The sequence below is a fragment of the Manacus candei genome, unplaced genomic scaffold, assembly GCF_025592945.1.
Source record: "Manacus candei isolate 608988 ecotype Guabito, Panama unplaced genomic scaffold, ASM2559294v1 h1tg000286l, whole genome shotgun sequence".
Classification (NCBI taxonomy): domain Eukaryota; kingdom Metazoa; phylum Chordata; class Aves; order Passeriformes; family Pipridae; genus Manacus; species Manacus candei.
In genome coordinates this window covers 1-21,054 of record NW_026138334.1, presented here as the reverse complement: position 1 = coordinate 21,054, position 21,054 = coordinate 1, and the positions used below count along the sequence as shown (strand labels likewise).

General features: G+C 57.1%; 2 protein-coding genes across 2 annotated transcripts; one reads left to right on the top strand and one right to left on the bottom strand.

Annotated features, from left to right (window-relative positions):
• The first annotated feature begins 2,650 nt into the window (after nt 1–2,650).
• Nucleotides 2,651–12,709, top strand: LOC127464864 (bestrophin-2-like). The gene is made up of 8 exons (XM_051775318.1): nt 2,651–2,802; nt 4,155–4,249; nt 4,927–5,160; nt 5,976–6,130; nt 7,177–7,254; nt 8,157–8,309; nt 9,506–9,586; nt 12,541–12,709. The coding sequence occupies exons 1-8, from the start codon at nt 2,651–2,653 to the stop codon at nt 12,694–12,696; spliced, it is 1,104 nt and encodes a 367-aa protein (XP_051631278.1). The 3' UTR covers nt 12,697–12,709.
• A 3,983-nt stretch (nt 12,710–16,692) lies between these two features.
• On the bottom strand, nt 16,693–20,311 carry LOC127464865 (uncharacterized; the record flags this gene model as incomplete). The annotated part of the gene is made up of 7 exons (XM_051775319.1): nt 16,693–17,134; nt 17,245–17,292; nt 18,009–18,475; nt 18,699–18,743; nt 18,871–18,935; nt 19,455–19,558; nt 20,057–20,311. Coding segments are annotated over 7 exons (1,005 nt in total), but the record flags the coding sequence as incomplete, so codon positions are not given.
• Nucleotides 20,312–21,054: the final 743 nt, after the last annotated feature.

The following is a 21,054-nucleotide window of genomic DNA, read 5'->3' as shown; positions in this document are numbered from 1 at the left end:
ACCCCCTCCTTCCCCCCCCGGGGAAATCATGTAAATAAATTTGAGAAACAAATCGTGGGGGGGATTTTTTTTTGGGGGGGGGGGGAGTTTCAGGTGGGTTTTAGGGGGGGTCTGAATGGATTTGGGGCGGATCCGGGTGGATTTGAGGCGGGGGGGGGGTCCATGTGGATTTTGGGGGTGTCCTGGTGGATTTTGGGGGGGTCTGGATCAATTTTGGGAGGGGCCGGGTGGATTTTGGGGGGTCTAGAATGGATTTGGGAGGAGTGTCCAGATCAATTTGGGGGGGGTCCAGGTAGATTTTGAGGGGGAGTTTGGGTGGATTTGAAGTGGGGGGGGGGGTCCATGTGGATTTTGGAGGGTTTCTGGCTGGAATTTGGGGAGTTCCTCGTGGATTTGGGGGGGTCTGAGTGGATTTTGGGGGGGGGTCCAGATGGATTTTGGGAGGGTCTGAGTGGATTTGGCCATTCCCAGGTGGATTTGGGGGGGTCTGAGTGGATTTTGGGGGGGTCTGAGTGGATTTTGGGGGGGTCTGAGTGGATTTGGCCATTTCCAGGTGGATTTTGGGGGGGTCTGAGTGGATTTTGGGGGGGTTCTGAGTGGATTTTGGGGGGGTCTGAGTGGATTTTGGGGGGGTCCGGATGGATTTTGGGGGGGTCTGAGTGGATTTGGCCATTCCCAGGTGGATTTGGGGGGGGTCTGAGTGGATTTGGGGGGGGTCAGAGTGGATTCGGCCATTTCGGATGGATTTTTGGGGGGGTCCGGATGGATTTTTGGGGGGTCCGAATGGATTTGGCCATTTCCGGGTGGATTTGGGGTGGGGCCGCGGGGGGGGGTGGTCCGGATGGATTTTGGAGGGGTGACGTCAGCACCGCTGGCCCAACTCCCGGGGGACGCGGGGGACCCTCATTAACACCGGATTAACGAGGGGGGGGGGGTGGGGTCGGCCTGGAGGGGGGTCCTCGGGAGCGTTTTTTAGGGGGGTGGGGGCGATTTTGGGCTCTCGGGGGCAGGATTTTGGGGGGCTGGAGGTGACAATTTGGGGTCCCACGGGAGGATTTTGGCGTCCCGGGGGGAGGAGGGGGGGGGGTTAACGGGACTTTGGGGGTGGGAGGTGGGGGGGTCCCCATGACCGAACACCCCCTTCTTGTGTCCCCCCCCCCGTGTCCCCCTCCCGTGTCCCCACGCCCCGCTGGGATCTGTCCCCGCGCCCCCAGCGCTGGCCCGAGGCCACGGCGACCGAGCCAGACCCGGGGGGGGGGGGAAGAGGGGGGCGGAAAGGGCCATGAGGACACCCCCCCACCCTCCCCCAACCCCCCCTCCCCAAAAAAAACCCCCCCCCGGGTCTCAATTTACCCCCCCCCAGGGAGGGGCGGGGGGGGGAGGGTCAGGACCGGCCGGACCAGCGCGGCCGCTCCCCTTTTGGGGGGGGGGGGGGATTTGGGATTCGGAGGAGGACCCGCGACCCCCCCGCTGGGACACGCGTGTCCCACCCCCCTCCCCTCGGGGCTGGCCCGGCCCCCGCGGGATTTAAGGCCGGTGGCCCCAGAGGTGGCCCCAGAAGGGCCGCGGCCACTCGCAGGTGAGGGGGGGGCGAGGAGGGGGGGGGGCAGGATTTTGGGGGAGCGGGGGGGGACAAGGGGTAGCGGTGCCACGTGGTTGGGAGGGGGTCCCCAGGGCGGGGGAAGGTCCCCTGGGTATCGCTTCAATGCCCCCCCCCCCCCCGGATTTCGGGGTCCCCAGGGTGTCCCCCTTGGGTCCCCAACGCCCCCCAAGGGCTTCTCATGCCCCCCCAGGTGTCCCCAAGGTGTCCCCAAGGTGTCTCCTGGGTCCCCAACGCCCCCCAAGGGCTTTTTGTGACCCGCCAGGTGTCCCCAAAGTGTCCCCAAGGTGTCCCCTGGGTCCCCAACGCCCCCCAGGTGTCCCCCCCCAAGGGCTTTTCATGCTCCCCCAGGTGTCCCCAAAGTGTCCCCAAGGTGTCCCGTGGGTTCCTCGACGTCCTCTTGGTGTCCCCGCAGGTGCCCCCCCCGTGTCCCCAAGCTGTCCCCTGCGTCCCCAACACCCCCCAGGCGTCCCCCCGGGGTCGTGGCTGTCCCCTGGTGCCCCCAGGTGCCCTCGGAGTGCCCCCCCCCGGTGTCCCCAACACCCCCAGGTGCCCCCGCGGGGGTGTCCCCTGTGTCCCCAACTTCCCCCGGGGGTGTCCCCTGTGTCCCAAACTTCCCCCAGGTGTCTCCCTAAATTCCTTTTCCCGCCCTCCCCCGGGGGGGCGTGGCTGTCCCCAGGTGTGCCCAGGTGTGCCCAGGTGCCCCCTTGGGTGTCCCCCGTGTCCCCAACACCCCCACCTGCCCCCCCGGGTGTCCCCTGTGTCCCCCTAAATCCTTTCCCCTCCCCTCCCCCGGGGGGCATGGCTGTCCCCAGGTGCGCCCAGGTGTCCCCAGGTGTGCCCAGATGCCCACAGGTGGCCCCGCGGTGTCCCCCTGGGTGTCCCCCGTGTCCCCAACACCCCCGGCTGCCCCCCCCCGGGTGTCCCCTGTGTCCCCCGTGTCCCCCTAAATCCTTTCCCCTCCCCTCTCCCGGGGGTCGTGGCTGTCCCCAGGTGTGCCCAGGTGTGCCCAGGTGCCCCCGCGGTGCCCCCCCCGGTGCCCGGGTGACAATGACGGTGACATACACGTCCCGCGTGGCCACCGCGCGCTTCGGGGGGTTCTCGCAGCTGCTGCTGCTCTGGCGGGGGAGCATCTACAAACTCCTGTACCGGGAGCTGCTCCTCTTCCTCGGCGCCTACCTGGGGCTCAGCCTCGCCTACAGGTGGGGGGGGCGCGGGGGGGGACACGGGGGGGCCGTGGGGACACGGGATTTTGGGGGGGAGGGACGTGGGGACACGGGAGTTTGTATGGGGGGGACACGGGAGGGACGTGGGGACACAGGGGAGACAGGGGGGGGACACGGGGGGGACACGGGGGGGCCGTGGGGACACAGGGGGGACACGGGGGGGCCGTGGGGACACAGGGGGGACACGGGGGGGCCGTGGGGACACGGGATTTTGGGGGGGGGGGACGTGGGGACACGGGGGTCGCAGCAGGGGCATCAGGAGGGCGCGGGGACACGGGAGTTTGTATGGGGGGGACACGGGGGAGACACGGGGGGGACACGGGGGGGCGTGGGAGGGACGTGGGGACACAGGGGAGACACGGGGAGGACACGGGGGGGCCGTGGGGACACGGGATTTTGGGTGGGAGGGACGTGGGGACACGGGAGTTTGTAGGGGGGGGACACGGGAGGGATGTGGGAGGGACACGGGGACATGGGGACACGGGAGGGACACGAGGATGTGGGGACACAGGGGAGACACGGGGGGGACACGGGGGGGGCGTGGCAGGGACGTGGGGACACGAGAGACACGGGGAGGGGCATGGGGACATGGGATTTTGGGTGGGAGGGACGTGGGGACACGGGGGGGGATATGAGGGGACACGGGGGGGGCATCAGGATGGGACACACGGAGGGAATTGGGACACGAGACTTTGTATGGGGGGACGTGGGAGGGACACGGGGACGTGGGGACACGGGGGGGGGACACGGGAACGCGGGGGGGACACGGGGAGAGCTTCGGGATTGGGGAGGTGGGGACGCGTGGGGACATCGGGGTGGGGCACGCGGGGGTCACACGGACCTGGGATGGGGGGACACGGGGATGTGGGGACACGGGGGGGACATGGGGGGACACGGGGATGTGGGGACACGGGGGGGGGGATATGGGGGGACAGGGGAGGGGCACCAGGATGGGACACATGGAGGGAATGGGGACGTGGGACTTTGTATGGGGGGACGTGGGAGGGACAAGGGGATGTGGGGACACGGGGGGGGATATGGGGGGACACGGAGGGGACATCGGGGGACCCGGGTGGGGCGTTGGGATGGGACGTGTGGGAGCACAGGGACATGGGGGGACACGGGGGGGGGACACGGGAAGGGGGGGGGGGGACACGGGGGGAGCTTCGGGATTGGGGAGATGGGGACGCGTGGGGACATCGGGGCGGGGCCCGCGGGGGTCACAGGGACCTGGGATGGGGGGACACGGGGGTCGTCCCCCGGCCATTGGGGGGGTCCGGGGCGGTGACAGGGACAGGGAGTGGCCTCCCCCCCGTCCCCACCCCCAGGTTCCTGCTCTCGGAGTCCCAGCGGAGGCTCTTTGAGAAGCTCGTCCTGTACTGCGACAAATCGGCCAACCTGATCCCCGTGTCCTTCGTGCTCGGTGAGAGACACCCCCCTCCGGGACCCCCTCCGGGACTCCCAACCCCTCCCGGGACCCCAAACACCTCCCCCAGGACCCCCAGAACCCCCCCGGGAACCCCAAACTCCCCCATGAGCCCCCTGGGACCTGCCCTGGGATCCCCCATTCTCCCCAGTGACCCCTCCCAGTGCTCCCAGTGCCCCCAGAACCCTCCCGGGAACCCCAAACTCCCCCATGAGCCCCCTGGGACCCCCACCGGCACCCCCTATTCTCCCCAGTGCCCCTTCCCAGTGCTCCCAGCGCTCCCAGCGACCCTTCCCAATGCTCCCAACGACCCCTCCCAGAGCTCCCAGGGAACCCCAAACTCCCGTATGAGCCCCCTGGGACCCTCCCTGGCACCCCCCAGTCTTCCCAGCGCCCCTTCCCAGTGCTCCCAACTACCCCTCCCAGTGCTCTCAGCGCTCCCACCGACCCCTCCCAGCGCTCCCGGTGCTCCCACCGACCCCTCCCGGCTCTCCCAGTGCTCCCAGTGCTCCCACCGACCCCTCCCGGCTCTCCCAGTGCTCCCAGTGCTCCCACCGACCCCTCCCAGCGCTCCCACCGACCCCTCCCAGCGCTCCCAGTGCTCCCAGTGACCCCTCCCGGCTCTCCCAGCGCTCCCAGTCGCCCTGCCCCAGTAACCCCCCCACCCCGTGCAGGGTTCTACGTGGCGCTGGTGCTGGAGCGCTGGTGGGGGCAGTTCCGGGCGGTGCCGGCCCCCGACGGGCTCATGGTGGCCGTGGCGGGCTCGGTGCACGGGGCGGACGCGCGGGGCCGGATCCTGCGGCGGACGCTGCTCCGGTACGGGGGGCTGGCGGCGCTGCTGGTGCTCAGGGCCGTCAGCACCCCCGTCTACAAGAGGTTCCCCACCACGGACCACCTGGTGCAGGCCGGTGAGGGGGTTGTGGGGTCACTGGAATGCCATGGATACGGGGGATGTCACTGCTGGGGGGTCACCGGGGTGGGCATTGATACGGGGATGTCACTGCTGAGGGGGTTGTGGGGTCACCGGGGTGGGCATTGATATGGGAGTGTCACTGCTGAGGGGGTTGTGGGGTCACCGGGGTGGGCATTGATATGGGAGTGTCACTGCTGAGGGGGTTGTGGGGTCACCGGGGTGGGCATTGATACGGGGATGTCACTGCTGAGGGGTTGTGGGGTCAGCGGGGTGTCACCGATATGGGGATGTCACTGCTGAGGGGTTGTGGGGTCACCGGGGTGGGCATTGATATGGGGATGTCATGCTGAGGGGTTGTGGGGTCACCGGGGTGGCACCGATATGGGAATGTCACTGCTGGGGGGGCACAGGCTGCTGGAGGGGCTGTGGGGACACCATGGGGGTGACACTGTGGCGAAGTTGGCGTCTTTGGGGTGACATCGGGGTTTTGGGGGTCTTCCAGGGTTCCTGACGCGGGAGGAGCAGCGGCAGCTCCAGGGGAGGGGGAACGTCGCTGTTTTAGGGGGGATGTCGCTGTTTTAGGGGCGACATCGGGGTTTTGGGGGTCTCTCCCCGGGGTTCCTGGCATGGGAGGAGCGGCGGCAGCTCCCGGGGAGGGGGAACGTCGCTGTTTTAGGGGGCATGTCGCTGGTTTTGGGGGCATGTTGTTGTTTTAGGGGGGATGTCGCTGTTTTAGGGGGAGCATCGCTGTTTTAGGGGGGACGTCGCCGTGTTTGGGGTGACATCGGGGTTTCGGGGGTCTCCCCCCAGGGTTCCTGACGCGGGAGGAGCGGCGGCGGCTCGAGGGGCTGCGCTCGCCCTACAACAAGTTCTGGGTTCCCTGCGCCTGGTTCGCGGCGCTGGCGGGGCAGGCGCGGCGCGAGGGGCGGGTGCGGGACGACTGCGCCCTAAAACTGCTCATGGAGGTACCCCGGGCACCCCCAGACCCCTCCCGGGCACCCCCAGACCCCTCCCGGGCACCCCCAGACCCCTCCCGAGCACTCCCAACCCCCTCCCGGGCACCCCCAGACCCCTCCCGGGCACCCCCAACCCCCTCCCGAGCACCCCCAAACCCCTCCCGAGTGCCCCCAGACCCCTCCCGGGCACCCCCAACCCCCTCCCGGGCACCCCCAAACCCCTCCCGAGCACCCCAAACCCCTCCCGAGCACCCCCAACCCCCTCCCGAGTGCCCCCAGACCCCTCCCGGGCACCCTCAAACCCCTCCCGAGCACCCCAAACCCCTCCCGAGCGCCCCCAGACCCCTCCCGGCACCCTCAGACCCCTCCCGGGCACCCTCAAACCCCTCCCGAGCACCCCCAGACCCCTCCCGAGCACCCCCAAACCCCTCCCGAGCACCCCCAAACCCCTCCCGAGTGCCCCCAGAACCCCCCCGGAGGCCCCGACCCACCCGAGACACCCTGAGCCCCTCCTAAACCTCCCTGACTGCCCCCCGAAACCCCCAAATCTCCTTTGGGACCTTTCTGAGCCCCCCCAAACCTCCTGACACTCCTTGGGACCCCCCTGACCCCCCCTAGAACCCCCCTAAGCCCCCCCAAACCTCCCCAACAACCCCCAGGATACCCCTGAGCGCCCCCCAACCCCCCAGTCTCCTCTGGGACCCCCCTGAGCCCCCCCCAAACCTCCTGACACCCCTTGGGACTCCCCTGAGCCCCTCCCGAACCCCCTTAAGCCCCCCCTGGATCTCCCCAACACCCCCCGGGATCCCCATGAACCCTCCCAGGATCATTCTGAGCCCCCCCCAAACCTCCTGACACCCCTTGGGACCCCCCTGACCCCCCCTAGAACCCCCCAAGCCCCCCCAAACCTCTCCAATACCCCCCGGAACCCCCCTGAACTCCCCCCCGCCCCCCCCAAATCTCCTCTGGGACCCCCCTGAGCCCCCCCCAAACCTCCTGACACCCCTTGGGACCCCCCTGAACCCCCCCCCCGCCCTCCCTGTGCCCCCCCCCAGGAGCTGAACCGGTTCCGGGCCCACTGCAGCCTCCTGTTCCACTACGACTGGATCAGCGTCCCACTGGTGTACACACAGGTGGGACTGGGAGCACTGGGAGGGGGCACTGGGGGCACTGGAGGAGCACTGGGAACACTGGGAGGGAGCACTGGGGGCACTGGGGACACTGGGAGGGGGCACTGGGAACACTGGAGGAGCACTGGGAACACTGGGATGGGGCACTGGGAACACTGGGATGGGGCACTGGGAACACTGGAGAAGCACTGGGAACACTGAAGGAGCACTGGGAACACTGGGATGGGGCACTGGAGGGGCACTGGGGGCACTGGGATGGGGCACTGGGAACACTGAAGGAGCACTGGGAACACTGGGAGGGGGCACTGGGAACACTGAAGGAGCACTGGGAACACTGGAGGAGCACTGGGAACACTGGGAGGGGGCACTGGGGGCGCTGGGGGCACTGGAGGGGCACTGGGAGCACTGGGATGGGGTACTGGGGGCACTGGGGGCACTTGGATGGGGTACTGGGGGCACTGGGGGCACTGGGGACACTGGGATGGGGCACTGGAGGAGCACTGAGAGCACTGGGATGGGGTACTGGGGGCACTGGAGGGGCACGGGGGGGTACTGGGGGCACTGGGGAGATCTGGACAGGGCTGGGGGGACGTGGGGGGCGGCCCCCGGGGGGGGATGAGGATGGGGGGGACATGGGGGGACAGGGATGGGGGGGACACTGAGGGGACACCGAGGAGACCCTGAGGTGACCCTGGAGGGTCCCCCAAGTGACACTGTCCCCCCCAGGTGACATTATCCCCCCCCCAGGTGACACTCTCCCCCCCAGGTATTGACCATCGCCGTGTCCACCTTCTTCCTCACCTGGGGGGAGAGGGATGGAGGGGACACCAAGGAGACTCTGAGGTGACCCTGTAGGGTCCCCCAGGTGACGTTATGCCCCCCCAGGTGACACTGTCCCCCCCCAGGTGGTGACCATCGCCGTGTACACCTTCTTCCTCACCTGCCTCATCGGGCGCCAGTTCCTGGACCCCGCCCAGGGCTACGCGGGGCACGAGCTGGACCTGGGGGTGCCCGTGTTCACCCTCCTGCAGTTCTTCTTCTACGTGGGATGGCTCAAGGTGGGCACGGGGGACACCTGGGGTCACCTGGGGACACCTGGGGACAGTTAGGGACACCTGGGGACACTTGGGGACACTTGGGGACACCCAGATCCCCCCACGAGCTGGACCTGGGGGTGCCCGTGTTCACCCTCCTGCAGTTCTTCTTCTACGTGGGCTGGCTCAAGGTGGGCACGGGGGACACCTGGGGACACCTGGGGACACCTGGGGACACCTGGGGATGCTTGGGGACAATTGGGGACACCTGGGGACACTTGGGGACACTTGGGGTCACTTAGGGACATCTGGGGATGCTTGGGGACACCTGGGGGCACTTAGGGATACCTGGGGATGCTTGGGGTCACCTGGGGACACCTGGGGACACCTGGGGACACTTGGGGACACCTGACTCCCCCCCCAAGTTGGACCTGGGGGTGCCCGTGTTCACCCTCCTGCAGTTCTTCTTCTACGTGGGCTGGCTCAAGGTGGGCATGGGGGACACCTGGGGATGCTTGGGGACAATTGGGGACACCTGGGGACACTTGGGGTCACTTAGGGACACCTGGGGATGCTTGGGGACAATTGGGGACACCTGGGGACACTTGGGGACACCTGGGAACACCTGGGAACATCTGGGGACATCTGGAGACACCTGGGGACACTTGGGGATACCTGGAGACACTTGGGGTCACCTGGGGATGCTTGGGGACACCTGCGGTCACCTGGGAACATCTGGGGACACCTGGGGACACCTGGGGTCACTTGAGGTCACCTGGGAACATCTGGGGACACCTGGGGACACTTGAGGTCACCTGAGGACACCTGGAGTCACCTGGGGACACCTGGGAACATCTGGGGACATCTGGGGACTCCTGGGGACACTTGGGGTCACTTGAGGTCACCTGAGGACACCTGTAGTCACCTGTGGTCACCTGGGAACATCTGGGGACACCTGGGGTCACTTGAGGTCACTTGAGGTCACCTGAGGACACCTGAGGACACCTGGGGACTCCTGGGGACATCTGGGGACACCTGGGGACACTTGGGGTCACTTGAGGTCACCTGAGGACACCTGGGGTCACCTGGGGACACCTGGGAACATCTGGGGACATCTGGGGACACCTGGGGACACTTGGGGACACTTGAGGTCACCTGAGGACACCTGGGGTCACCTGGGGACACCTGAGGACACCTGGGGTCACCTGGTCCCCCCCCAGGTGGCCGAGCAGCTCATCAACCCCTTCGGGGAGGACGACGACGACTTCGAGACCAACACCCTGATCGACAGGAACTTCCAGGTGGGATTTTTGGGGGGGGGATTCACGTTCGGACCTCGGAAACCTGAGAAGTCCCCGATAAAAACTGTTGTTTTCTCCCTCAGGTGTCGATTAGGAACTTTACATTTGCCTGTATATATGAATTATATATATATATATTTTTTATATATAAAATAAAATGAATGTTTTGTTAATTTTATTAATAACTGGCCACCAAGGAAGGCCTAGGCCAAACTACCACAACTATATAATTAGGAACTTTATATTTCCCTACATCTATAAATTACATATTTATTTATATATATAAACAAAATTAATATTTTATTAATATTATACAAGTCAGGAACTTTATATTTCTCTACATTTATAAATTATATACTTATTTATATATATAAATAAAATTAATATTTTATTAATACTATATAAATTAGGTACTCTATATTTCTCTATATCTATAAATTATATATTTATTTATATATATAAATAAAATTAATATTTTATTAACATTATACAAATTAGGAACTTTATATTTCCCTACATCTATAAATTATATATTTATTTATATACATAAATAAAACTAATATTTTATTAATATTCTATAAATTAGGAACTTTATATTTCCCTACATCTATAAATTATATATTTATTTATACATATAAACAAAATTAATATTTTATTAATATTCTATAAATTAGGAACTCTATATTTCCCTACATCTATAAATTATATATTTATTTATACATATAAATAAAAGTAATATTTTATTAATACTATATAAATTAGGAACTCTATATTTCTCTGTATCTATAAATTACATATTTATTTATATATATAAATAAAATTAATATTTTATTAATACTATATAAATTAGGAGCTCTATATTTCTCTAGATCTATAAATATTATATTTATTTATATATATAAATAAAATTAATATTTTATTAATACTATATAAATTAGGAACTCTATATTTCTCTATATCTATAAATTATATATTTATTTATATACATAAATAAAATTGATATTTTATTAATATTCTATAAATTAGGAACTTTATATTTCCCTACATCTATAAATTATATATTTATTTATACATATAAACAAAATTAATATTTTATTAATATTCTATAAATTAGGAACTCTATATTTCCCTACATCTATAAATTATATATTTATTTATACATATAAATAAAAGTAATATTTTATTAATACTATATAAATTAGGAACTCTATATTTCTCTATATCTATAAATTATATATTTATTTATATGTATAAATAAAATTAATATTTTATTAATACTATATAAATTAGGAACTCTATATTTCTCTATATCTATAAATTATATATTTATTTATATACATAAATAAAACTAATATTTTATTAATATTCTATAAATTAGGAACTTTATATTTCCCTACATCTATAAATTATATATTTATTTATATATATAAATAAAATTAATATTTTATTAATACTATATAAATTAGGAACTCTATATTTCTCTACATCTATAAATTATATATTTATTTATACATATAAACAAAATTAATATTTTATCCATATTCTATAAATTAGGAACTCTATATTTCTCTATATCTATAAATTACATATTTATTTATATATATAAATAAAATTAATATTTTATTAATATTATACAAATTAGGAACTTTATATTTCCCTACATCTATAAATTATATATTTATTTATATATATAAATAAAATTAATATTTTATTAATACTATATAAATTAGGAACTCTATATTTCTCTGTATCTATAAATTACATATTTATTTATATATATAAATAAAATTAATATTTTATTAATACTATATAAATTAGGAGCTCTATATTTCTCTAGATCTATAAATATTATATTTATTTATATATATAAATAAAATTAATATTTTATTAATACTATATAAATTAGGAACTCTATATTTCTCTATATCTATAAATTATATATTTATTTATATACATAAATAAAACTAATATTTTATTAATATTCTATAAATTAGGAACTTTATATTTCCCTACATCCATAAATTATATATTTATTTATATACATAAATAAAATTGATATTTTATTAATATTCTATAAATTAGGAACTTTATATTTCCCTACATCCATAAATTATATATTTATTTATACATATAAACAAAATTAATATTTTATTAATATTCTATAAATTAGGAACTCTATATTTCCCTACATCTATAAATTATATATTTATTTATACATATAAATAAAAGTAATATTTTATTAATACTATATAAATTAGGAACTCTATATTTCTCTATATCTATAAATTATATATTTATATATATAAATAAAATTAATATTTTATTAATACTATACAAATTAGGAACTCTATATTTCTCTATATCTATAAATTATATATTTATTTATATACATAAATAAAACTAATATTTTATTAATATTCTATAAATTAGGAACTTTATATTTCCCTATATCTTTAAATTATATATTTATTTATACATATAAACAAAATTAATGTTTTATTAATATTCTATAAATTAGGAACTCTATATTTCTCTATATCTATAAATTATATATTTATATACATAAATAAAATTAATATTTTATTAATATTATACAAATTAGGAACTTTATATTTCCCTACATCTATAAATTATATATTTATTTATATACATAAATAAAACTAATATTTTATTAATATTCTATAAATTAGGAACTTTATATTTCCCTATATCTTTAAATTATATATTTATTTATACATATAAACAAAATTAATGTTTTATTAATATTCTATAAATTAGGAACTCTATATTTCTCTAGATCTATAAATTATATATTTATATACATAAATAAAATTAATATTTTATTAACATTATACAAATTAGGAACTCTATATTTCCCTACATCTATAAATTATTTATTTATGTATTTATATATATGAAAATAAAATGAATATTTTCTGGATTCTCCCCCCCAGGTGTCGATGCTGGCGGTGGACGAGCTGTACGGGGAGGTGCCGGCGCTGGAGCGGGACCGGTACTGGGACAGTTCCTGTCCCCGAGCCCCCTACACGGCGGCGGCCGCGCCCCCCCGGCAGCCGACCTTCCGGGGGTCCGCCTTCGACGTCACGTGAGCCCAAAAACCCCCCTAAAACACCCCAAAAATCCCCCCAAAAAACCCCCCCAAACCCCCCCGGCAGCCGACCTTCCGGGGGTCCGCCTTCGACGTCACCTGAGCCCGAAAACACCCCAAAAACACCCCAAAAACACCCAAAACCACCCCAAAAACACCCCAAACCACCCCAAAAACCCTCCCAAACCCCCCCGGCAGCCGACCTTCCGGGGGTCCGCCTTCGACGTCACGTGAGCCCAAAAACCCCCCTAAAACACCCCAAAACCACCCCAAAAACACCCCCCCGGCAGCCGACCTTCCGGGGGTCCGCCTTCGACGTCACGTGAGCCCAAAAACCCCCCTAAAACACCCCAAAACCACCCCAAAAACACCCCCCCGGCAGCCGACCTTCCGGGGGTCCGCCTTCGACGTCACGTGAGCCCGAAAACACCCCAAAAACCCCCCAAAACCACCCCAAAAACACCCCCCCGGCAGCCGACCTTCCGGGGGTCCGCCTTCGACGTCACGTGAGCTTGAAAACCCCCAAAAACCCCCCAAAAACACCCCTAAAACACCCCCCCGGCAGCCGACCTTCCGGGGGTCCGCCTTCGACGTCACCTGAGCCCGAAAACACCCCAAAAACACCCCAAAACCACCCAAAACCACCCCAAAAACACCCAAAACCACCCCAAAAACCCTCCCCAAACCCCCCCGGCAGCCGACCTTCCGGGGGTCCGCCTTCGACGTCACGTGAGCCCAAAAACCCCCCTAAAACACCCCAAAAATCCCCCCAAAAAACCCCCCCAAACCCCCCCGGCAGCCGACCTTCCGGGGGTCCGCCTTCGACGTCACGTGAGCTTGAAAACCCCCAAAACCCCCCCAAAAACACCCCTAAAACACCCCCCCGGCAGCCGACCTTCCGGGGGTCCGCCTTCGACGTCACCTGAGCCCGAAAACACCCCAAAAACACCCCAAAAACACCCAAAACCACCCCAAAAACACCCAAAACCACCCCAAAACCACCCAAAACCACCCCAAAAACCCTCCCCAAACCCCCCCGGCAGCCGACCTTCCGGGGGTCCGCCTTCGACGTCACGTGAGCCCAAAAAACCCCTAAAACACCCCAAAAACTCCCCCAAATCCCGGCAGGTTCCCGGGATTCAGGGCTTGGGAGAGGGGGACACGAAAACCAGCAAAACCCCACAAAAATCCCAATAAACCCCCAATAAAATCCCTCAAAAATCCCAATAAACCCCCAATAAAACCCCAATAAAACCCCTCAAAAATCCCAATAAAACCCCAATAATACCCCACAAAAATCCCAATAAAACCCCCAACACCCTCCCCCCAAAGCCCCCAACCCCCCCCCCAACCCCACTCTACCCCTGAATCCTGGGAACCCCCCAAACCACCCCGGTACCCCCAAACCTGCGACCCCAAAACCTCCCGACCCCCCCTGGCAGCCTTCTGAGGGTCCGCCTTCGACGTCACGTGAGCCCAAAAACTCCCTAAAACACCCCAAACCCCCCCCCAAAAACCCTCCCCAAACCCCCCCGGCCGCCGACCTTCCGAGGGTCCACCTTCGACGTCACGTGAGCCCAAAAACCCCCTAAAACACCCCAAAAACCCTCCCCAAACCCCCCCGGCAGCCGACCTTCCGGGGGTCCGCCTTCGACGTCACGTGAGCCCGAAAACACCCCAAAACCCCCCAAAACCACCCCAAAAACACCCCCCCCGGCAGCCGACCTTCCGGGAGTCCGCCTTCGACGTCACCTGAGCCCGAAAACACCCCAAAACCACCCCAAAAACACCCAAAACCACCCCAAAAACACCCAAAACCACCCCAAAAACCCTCCCCAAACCCCCCCGGCAGCCGACCTTCCGGGGGTCCGCCTTCGACGTCACGTGAGCAGGACCCCTCCCAAAAAACCCCAAAACCTCCCCAAAAACCTCCTCAAAAAAAGCTCCTCAAAAACCAGGGGAGGTTCCCGGGGTTTTTTTTGGGGTGACCCCAGGGGAGATTTCTGAGCGGGTTTTTTGGGGGTGAACTCAGGGGGTTTTTGGGGTGACCCCAGGGGAGGTTTCTGGGGGGGGTTTTGGGGTGAGCTTGGGGGGTTTTGGGGTGACCCCAGGGGAGGTTTCTGGGGGGTTTTTTTGGGGTGACCATGCGAGGGTTTTTTGGGGTGACCCCGGAGGGGTTTGGGGTGACCCCAGGGGGGGTTTTTTTGGGGGTGACCTCGAGGGGTTTTTGGAGGTTCCTGTGGGTTTTTTGGGGTGACCTCGGGGGGTTTTTGGGATGACCCCGGAGGGTTTTGGGGTGACCCCACGGGAGGTTTCTGAGGCTTTTTTTGGGGTGACCCCGGAGGGTTTTGGGGTGACCCCAGGGGAGGTTTCTGGTTGGTTTTTTTTGGGGTGACCCCGGAGGGTTTTGGGGTGACCCCAGGGGAGGTTTCTGGTTGGTTTTTTTTTTGGGGTGACCCTCTCCCTCTCCCCCCCCCAGCCTGGCCAAGGAGGAGATGCAGTTCCAGCCCCTGGAGGACATCGGGGACCCCCTGGGGGACCCCCCGGACCCCCCCCCACCGCGGGCCCCCCCCACCCCTCGCCGCCCCTCCCTCCTGCACCCCAAAAACAGCCCCGAGGGGGGGGAGGGCGGCCCCCCCGAGACCCCCCCGGGGGACGGGGACCCCCCGGACCGGTGGCTCCTCCACCCCAGCGCCGACCACGTGGTTTAACGGGGGGAGGCACCCCCAAAAAACACACCCCCCACCCCCCGGCTCAACCCTGCACCTCCCCTCGTCCCCAAAATAAACCTCCAGTGCCGAATCCTGAGGATTTATTGGAATATTTTATTTTGGGGGGGTGGGGGGAGAGGGAACAAGATTTCCCACCCCCAATTCCCCCCCTCACAGGAAATGGGATCTAAAAATAGAAGTGGGAAAAGCCCCCCTAAAAGGGAGGGGGGGAGGGGGGCAAAAGATTTCCCCCCGCCTAGAAATGGGATATAAAAATAGAAGTGGGAAAAAAAAACCTAGAAAAGGGGGGGGGGGTGGAAGGGGCTGGACCCCCCCTCCCAAAAAAAAGAGAAGGGAGAGGGGGCTCGGGCGGGACCCCCCTCAACGCCAACTGAGGGGGGACCCCAAAATAATCCCAAACCCGGGGGAGGGGGGTCACCCGGCAGCAAGAGCAGAGCCCATTGGACGGTTCGTCTGTCAATCCCCCGCGCGCCCCGCCCCCGCGGAGCGGCGCGGCCAATCGGAGCGCGGGCGGCCTGGATGCGATTGGCAGCAAGAGCAGAGCCCATTGGATGGCTCGTCTGTCAATCCCCCGCGCGCCCCGCCCCCGCGGAGCCGCGCGGCCAATCGGAACGCGGCGGCCTGGATGCGATTGGCCCGCGCTCCCGCCCGTCCGTTGTGGCGGGGTTGCCATGGAGACGAGGCAGCGGCGCGGGGGGCGGCGCCGGGGCGGGGCCGAGTCATTGATTGACAGCTCGAGGGGCGGGGTCACGTCGTTGATTGACAGCTCGGGGACATCGCGGGGGGGGGGCACCGAGAATGATCAAAAACCGCTTTTTTTCTTCTTAAAAACTTTATAATTTGTGAGAGCGCCCGAAAGAACCCGAAACAGCCCCTTGACCCCCCCCCCTCCAGGCACTTGGGGGGGGGAGCAGCGGGGACCCGCTTTGGTTGGGGGGGGGGGACACGGGGAGGGGGGGGGGGGGCAAAGTGCTTGGGGGGGACACGGGGGGGAATTTGGGGGGGTCAGTGTCACCCTGAGGGGGGGCTGAGGGGGGGTCCGTGTCACCCTGTTATTGGGGGGGGGGGTCACTGTCACCCTGTTATTGGGGGGGGGGTCACTGTCACCCTGTTATTGGGGGGGGGGTCAGTGTCACCCTGAGGGGGATTTGGGGGGGGGTCAGTGTCACCCTGTTATTGGGGGGGGGATTTTGGGGGGGTCAGTGTCATTGGGGGGGGTGTCACTGTCACCCTGAGTGGGGGCTGAGGGGGGTCCGTGTCACCCTGTTATTGGGGGGGGGGACTTTGGGGGGGTCAGTGTCACCCTGAGGGGGATTTTGGGGGGGTCACCATCACCCCGGGGGGGGGTCAGTGTCACCCTGAGGGGGGGATTTTGAGGAGGGGGGGGGTCACCGTCACCCCGGGGGGGGTCACGTAGCAGCAGCTCAGATCCCTGTGATTGTCACAGCAGTGGGGGGGGGGGTCCCCAGAACCCCCCCAAAAAAGCACAGGGGGGTCCCAGAGCCCCCCCAAAACACGGGGGGGGTCCCCAGAGCCCCCCCAAAAAGCACGGGGGGGTCCCAGAACCCCCCCAAAAAGCACAGGGGGGGTCCAAGAGCCCCCCCCAAAACACGGGGGGGGGGTCCCCAGAGCCCCCCCCTCAAATTTCCAGCCCCCCCTCTGGTCCCATTCCCGGGGGGGGGTTTCTCATCCACGGAGTTTTTGGAGCTGGAAAAGAAGAGGGGGGGTCGTGGGGGGGTCAGGGGGATTTGGGGGGGTCAGGGGGGTCGGGGGGGGGTCGGGAGACCCCCAAATTTGCCCCCCCCCGGGTCTCTCACCTCGCTCTCCACCAGGTTCCGTTTGTGAAGGGCCTCCTTGGCCGCCTCCTGAAATTTGGGGGGGGGTCAGGGGGGGTCGGGGGGGGTCAGGGGGACCCCAAAAAGGCCCCCACGGGGGGTGGGGGGGGCAGCAGGAATTGGGGGGGGGGGTCAGAGAAGGATTTTGGGGGGTTTGAGGAGGATTTTAGGGGGTCTGAGGAGGATTTGGGGGGTCTGAGGAGGATTTTTGGGGTCTGAGAAGGATTTTTGGGGGGTCTGAGGAGGTTTTGGGGGGTCAGAGCAGGATTTTGGGGGGTCAGAGGAGGGTTTTGGGGGGGTCAGAGGTGGGTTTTTGGGGTCTGAGGACAGTTTGGGGGATCTGAGGAAGGTTTTTGGGGTCAGAGGAGGGTTTTTGGGTTCAGAGGAGGATTTTGGGGTCAGAGGAGGATTTTGGGGTCAGAGGAGGTTTTGGGGGGTCTGAGGAGGATTTTTGGGATCTGAGGAGGATTTTTGGGATCTGAGGAGGGTTTTTGGGGTCTGAGGAGGATTTTGGGGGTCAGAGGAGGGTTTTGGGGTCAGAGGAGGATTTTGGGGTCAGAGGAGGATTTCGGGGGGTCTGAGGAGGATTTTGGGGGTCTGAGAAGGATTTTTGGGGAGTCTGAGGAGGATTTTGGGGGTCAGAGGAGGGTTTTGGGGTCAGAGGAGGATTTTTGGGGGGTCAGAGGAGGATTTTTAGGGGTCAGAGGAGGTTTTTGGGGGGTCAGAGGAGGGTTTTGGGGTCTCACCCTCTGCCCCTCGGTGCCGAGGCGTCGGGCGGTCGCCGTGTAGAGCTGGAGGTGCCTCTGGAGCTGCTCCAGGTACTCTGGGAACGGGAAAAAACGGGATAAAAATCGGGAAAAACCGGGAGAGAAACTGGGATAAAACAGGGAAAAAAAATGGAGATAAAAACTGGGATAAACCAGGGAAAAAACCAGGACAAAGGGGTATAAAAACTGGGATAAACGGGGAGAAAAATGGGGAGAACGAGGATAAAAACTGGGGTAAAAACCAGGAAAAAACGGAGAGAAATCAGGATAAAAACCAGGATAAACATTGGGAAAAACTGGGAGAGAAACCAGGATAAAAATCAGGATAAACACTGGGATAAAAACAGGAGAGAAACTGGGATAAAAACAGGATAAATACTGGGGAAAACTGGGATAAAAACCAGGATAAACACTGGGAAAAACTGGGATAAAAACCAGGATAAACACTGGGAAAAACTGGGATAAAAACCAGGATAAACACTGGGAAAAACTGGGATAAAAACAGGATAAATACTGGGGAAAACTGGGATAAAATCCAGGATAAACATCAGGAAAAACAGGAGAGAAACCGGGAGAAAAACCAGGATAAATACTGGGAAAAACTGAGATAAAAACAGGATAAACATCAGGAAAAACTGGGAGAGAAACTGGGATAAAATCAGGATAAACACCAGGAAAAACTGGGATAAAAATCAGGATAAACACTGGGGAAAACTGGGATACACTGGGATAATTGGGATACACCGGGACAAACTGGGATAACTGGGAACAAACCGGGATACACTGGGATACACCAGGATACACTGGGATAACTGGGATAACTGGGATAACTGGGACACACTGGGATAACTGGGACACACTGGGATAACTGGGATATACTGGGATAACTGGGATACACTGGGATAACTGGGATACACTGGGACACACTGGGATAATGGGGATACACTGGGATAACTGGGATAACTGGGATAACTGGGATACACTGGGACAAACCAGGATACACCGGAATAAGTGGGATACACTGGGATAACTGGGATACACTGGGATAACTGGGATAACTGGGACACACCGGGACAAACCTGGATAACCAGGATACACCAGGATACACTGGGATAACTGGGATAACTGGGACACACTGGGATAACTGGGATACACTGGGATACACCAGGATAACTGGGACACACTGGGATACACCAGGATATACTGGGATAACTGGGACACACTGGGATAACTGAGACACACTGGGATAACTGGGACACACTGGGATAACCGGGATACACTGGGATAACTGGGATAACTGGGACACACTGGGATAACTGGGATAACTGGGATAACTGGGATAACTGGGATAACTGGGACACACTGGGATAACTGGGATAACTGGGATAACTGGGATAACTGGGATAACTGGGATAACTGGGATACACTGGGATAACTGGGATACACTGGGATACACTGGGATAACCAGGATACACCGGGATAACTGGGATAACTGAGATACACCAGGATAACTGGGATAACTGGGATAACTGGGACACACCGGGACAAACCTGGATAACCAGGATACACCGGGATAACTGGGATAACTGGGATAACTGGGATAACTGGGATAACTGAGATACACCAGGATAACTGGGATAACTGGGATAACTGGGATAACTGGGATAACTGGGATACACTGGGATAACTGGGATAACTGGGACACACCGGGACAAACCTGGATAACCAGGATACACCAGGATACACTGGGATAACTGGGATACACTGGGATAACTGGGACACACTGGGATAACTGGGATAACTGGGATACACTGGGATACACCAGGATATACTGGGACACACTGGGATACACTGGGATAACTGAGATAACTGGGATAACTGGGACACACTGGGATAACTGGGACACACTGGGATAACTGGGACACACTGGGATAACTGGGATAACTGGGACACACCGGGATACACCAGGATAACCGGGATAACTGGGATAACTGGGATAACTGGGATAACTGGGATAACTGGGATACACTGGGATAACTGGGATAACTGGGATCACTGGGATAACTGGGATCACTGGGATCACTGGGATAACTGGGATAACTGGGATAACTGGGATCACTGGGATAACTGGGATAACTGGGATAACCGGCCTCACCCCTGCGGAATTGGGGGTCCCCCCCCTGGATCCGCGCCCGCAGCCCCTGGATCCGCCGGAGCAGCTCCTGCTGCTGCTGCCGCAGCTCGGGGGGCACCGGGAAACCCCCCCGGCTCAGCGGGGCCAGCTGGGGGGAAAGGGGGGTCAGCAGGGGCAGGGGGGGAAAGGGGGGGTCGGGGGGGGTCAGGAGGGGAAAGGGGGGGTCGGGGGGGGGTTGAGGGGGAGGCAGGAGGGGGTTGGGGGGTTAGAGGGGGCTGGGGGGAAAGGGGGGTCAGCAGGGGCAGGGGGGGTCAGGGAGGGAAAGGGGGGGTCGGGGGGGGTCGGGGGGGGTTGGGGGTGGTCAGAGGGGGCTGGGGGGAAAGGGGGGAAAGGGGGGAAAGGGGGGTCAGGGGGTCAGGGAGGGGGCAGAGAGGGTTGGGGGCGTCAAGAGGGGGTCGGGGGGGGCAGAGAGGGGGTTGGGGGGAGTCAGGAGGGGGTTGGGGGGGGTCAGGGGGGGCCAGGAGGGATTGGGGGGGTCAAGGGGGTCAAAGGGGGTCAGGGGTGGTCAGGGGGGGTCGGGGGGGATCAGGGGGGTAAAGGGGGGTCAGGGGGGGTCAGGTGGGGTTAGGGGGGTTGGGGGGGTCAGGGGGGGTCAAGGGGGGTCAAGGGGGGTCAGGAGGGGTTGAGGGGGGTCAGGGGGGGTCGGGGGGGTGAAGGGGGGTCATGGGGGTCAGAGGGGGTCAGGGGGGTGAAGGGGGGGTCAGGAGGGTCAGGAGGGGTCAAGAGGGGTCGGGGGGTCAGGGAGGGGTCAAGGGGGGTGAGGGGGGTCGGGGGGGGTCAAGGGGCGTCAGGGGGGTTGGGGGGGTCAGGAGGGGTCAAGGGGGGTCATGG

Excerpts from the sequence above, each read along its gene's own strand:
- LOC127464864 (XM_051775318.1), top strand. The coding sequence starts at position 2,651 with ATGACGGTGACATACACGTCCCGCGTGGCCACCGCGCGCTTCGGGGGG. Across the intron at positions 7,255-8,156 it reads TCCCACTGGTGTACACACAG|GTGGTGACCATCGCCGTGTA; the intron begins GTGGGACTGGGA and ends GTCCCCCCCCAG. Across the intron at positions 8,310-9,505 it reads TCTACGTGGGATGGCTCAAG|GTGGCCGAGCAGCTCATCAA; the intron begins GTGGGCACGGGG and ends GTCCCCCCCCAG.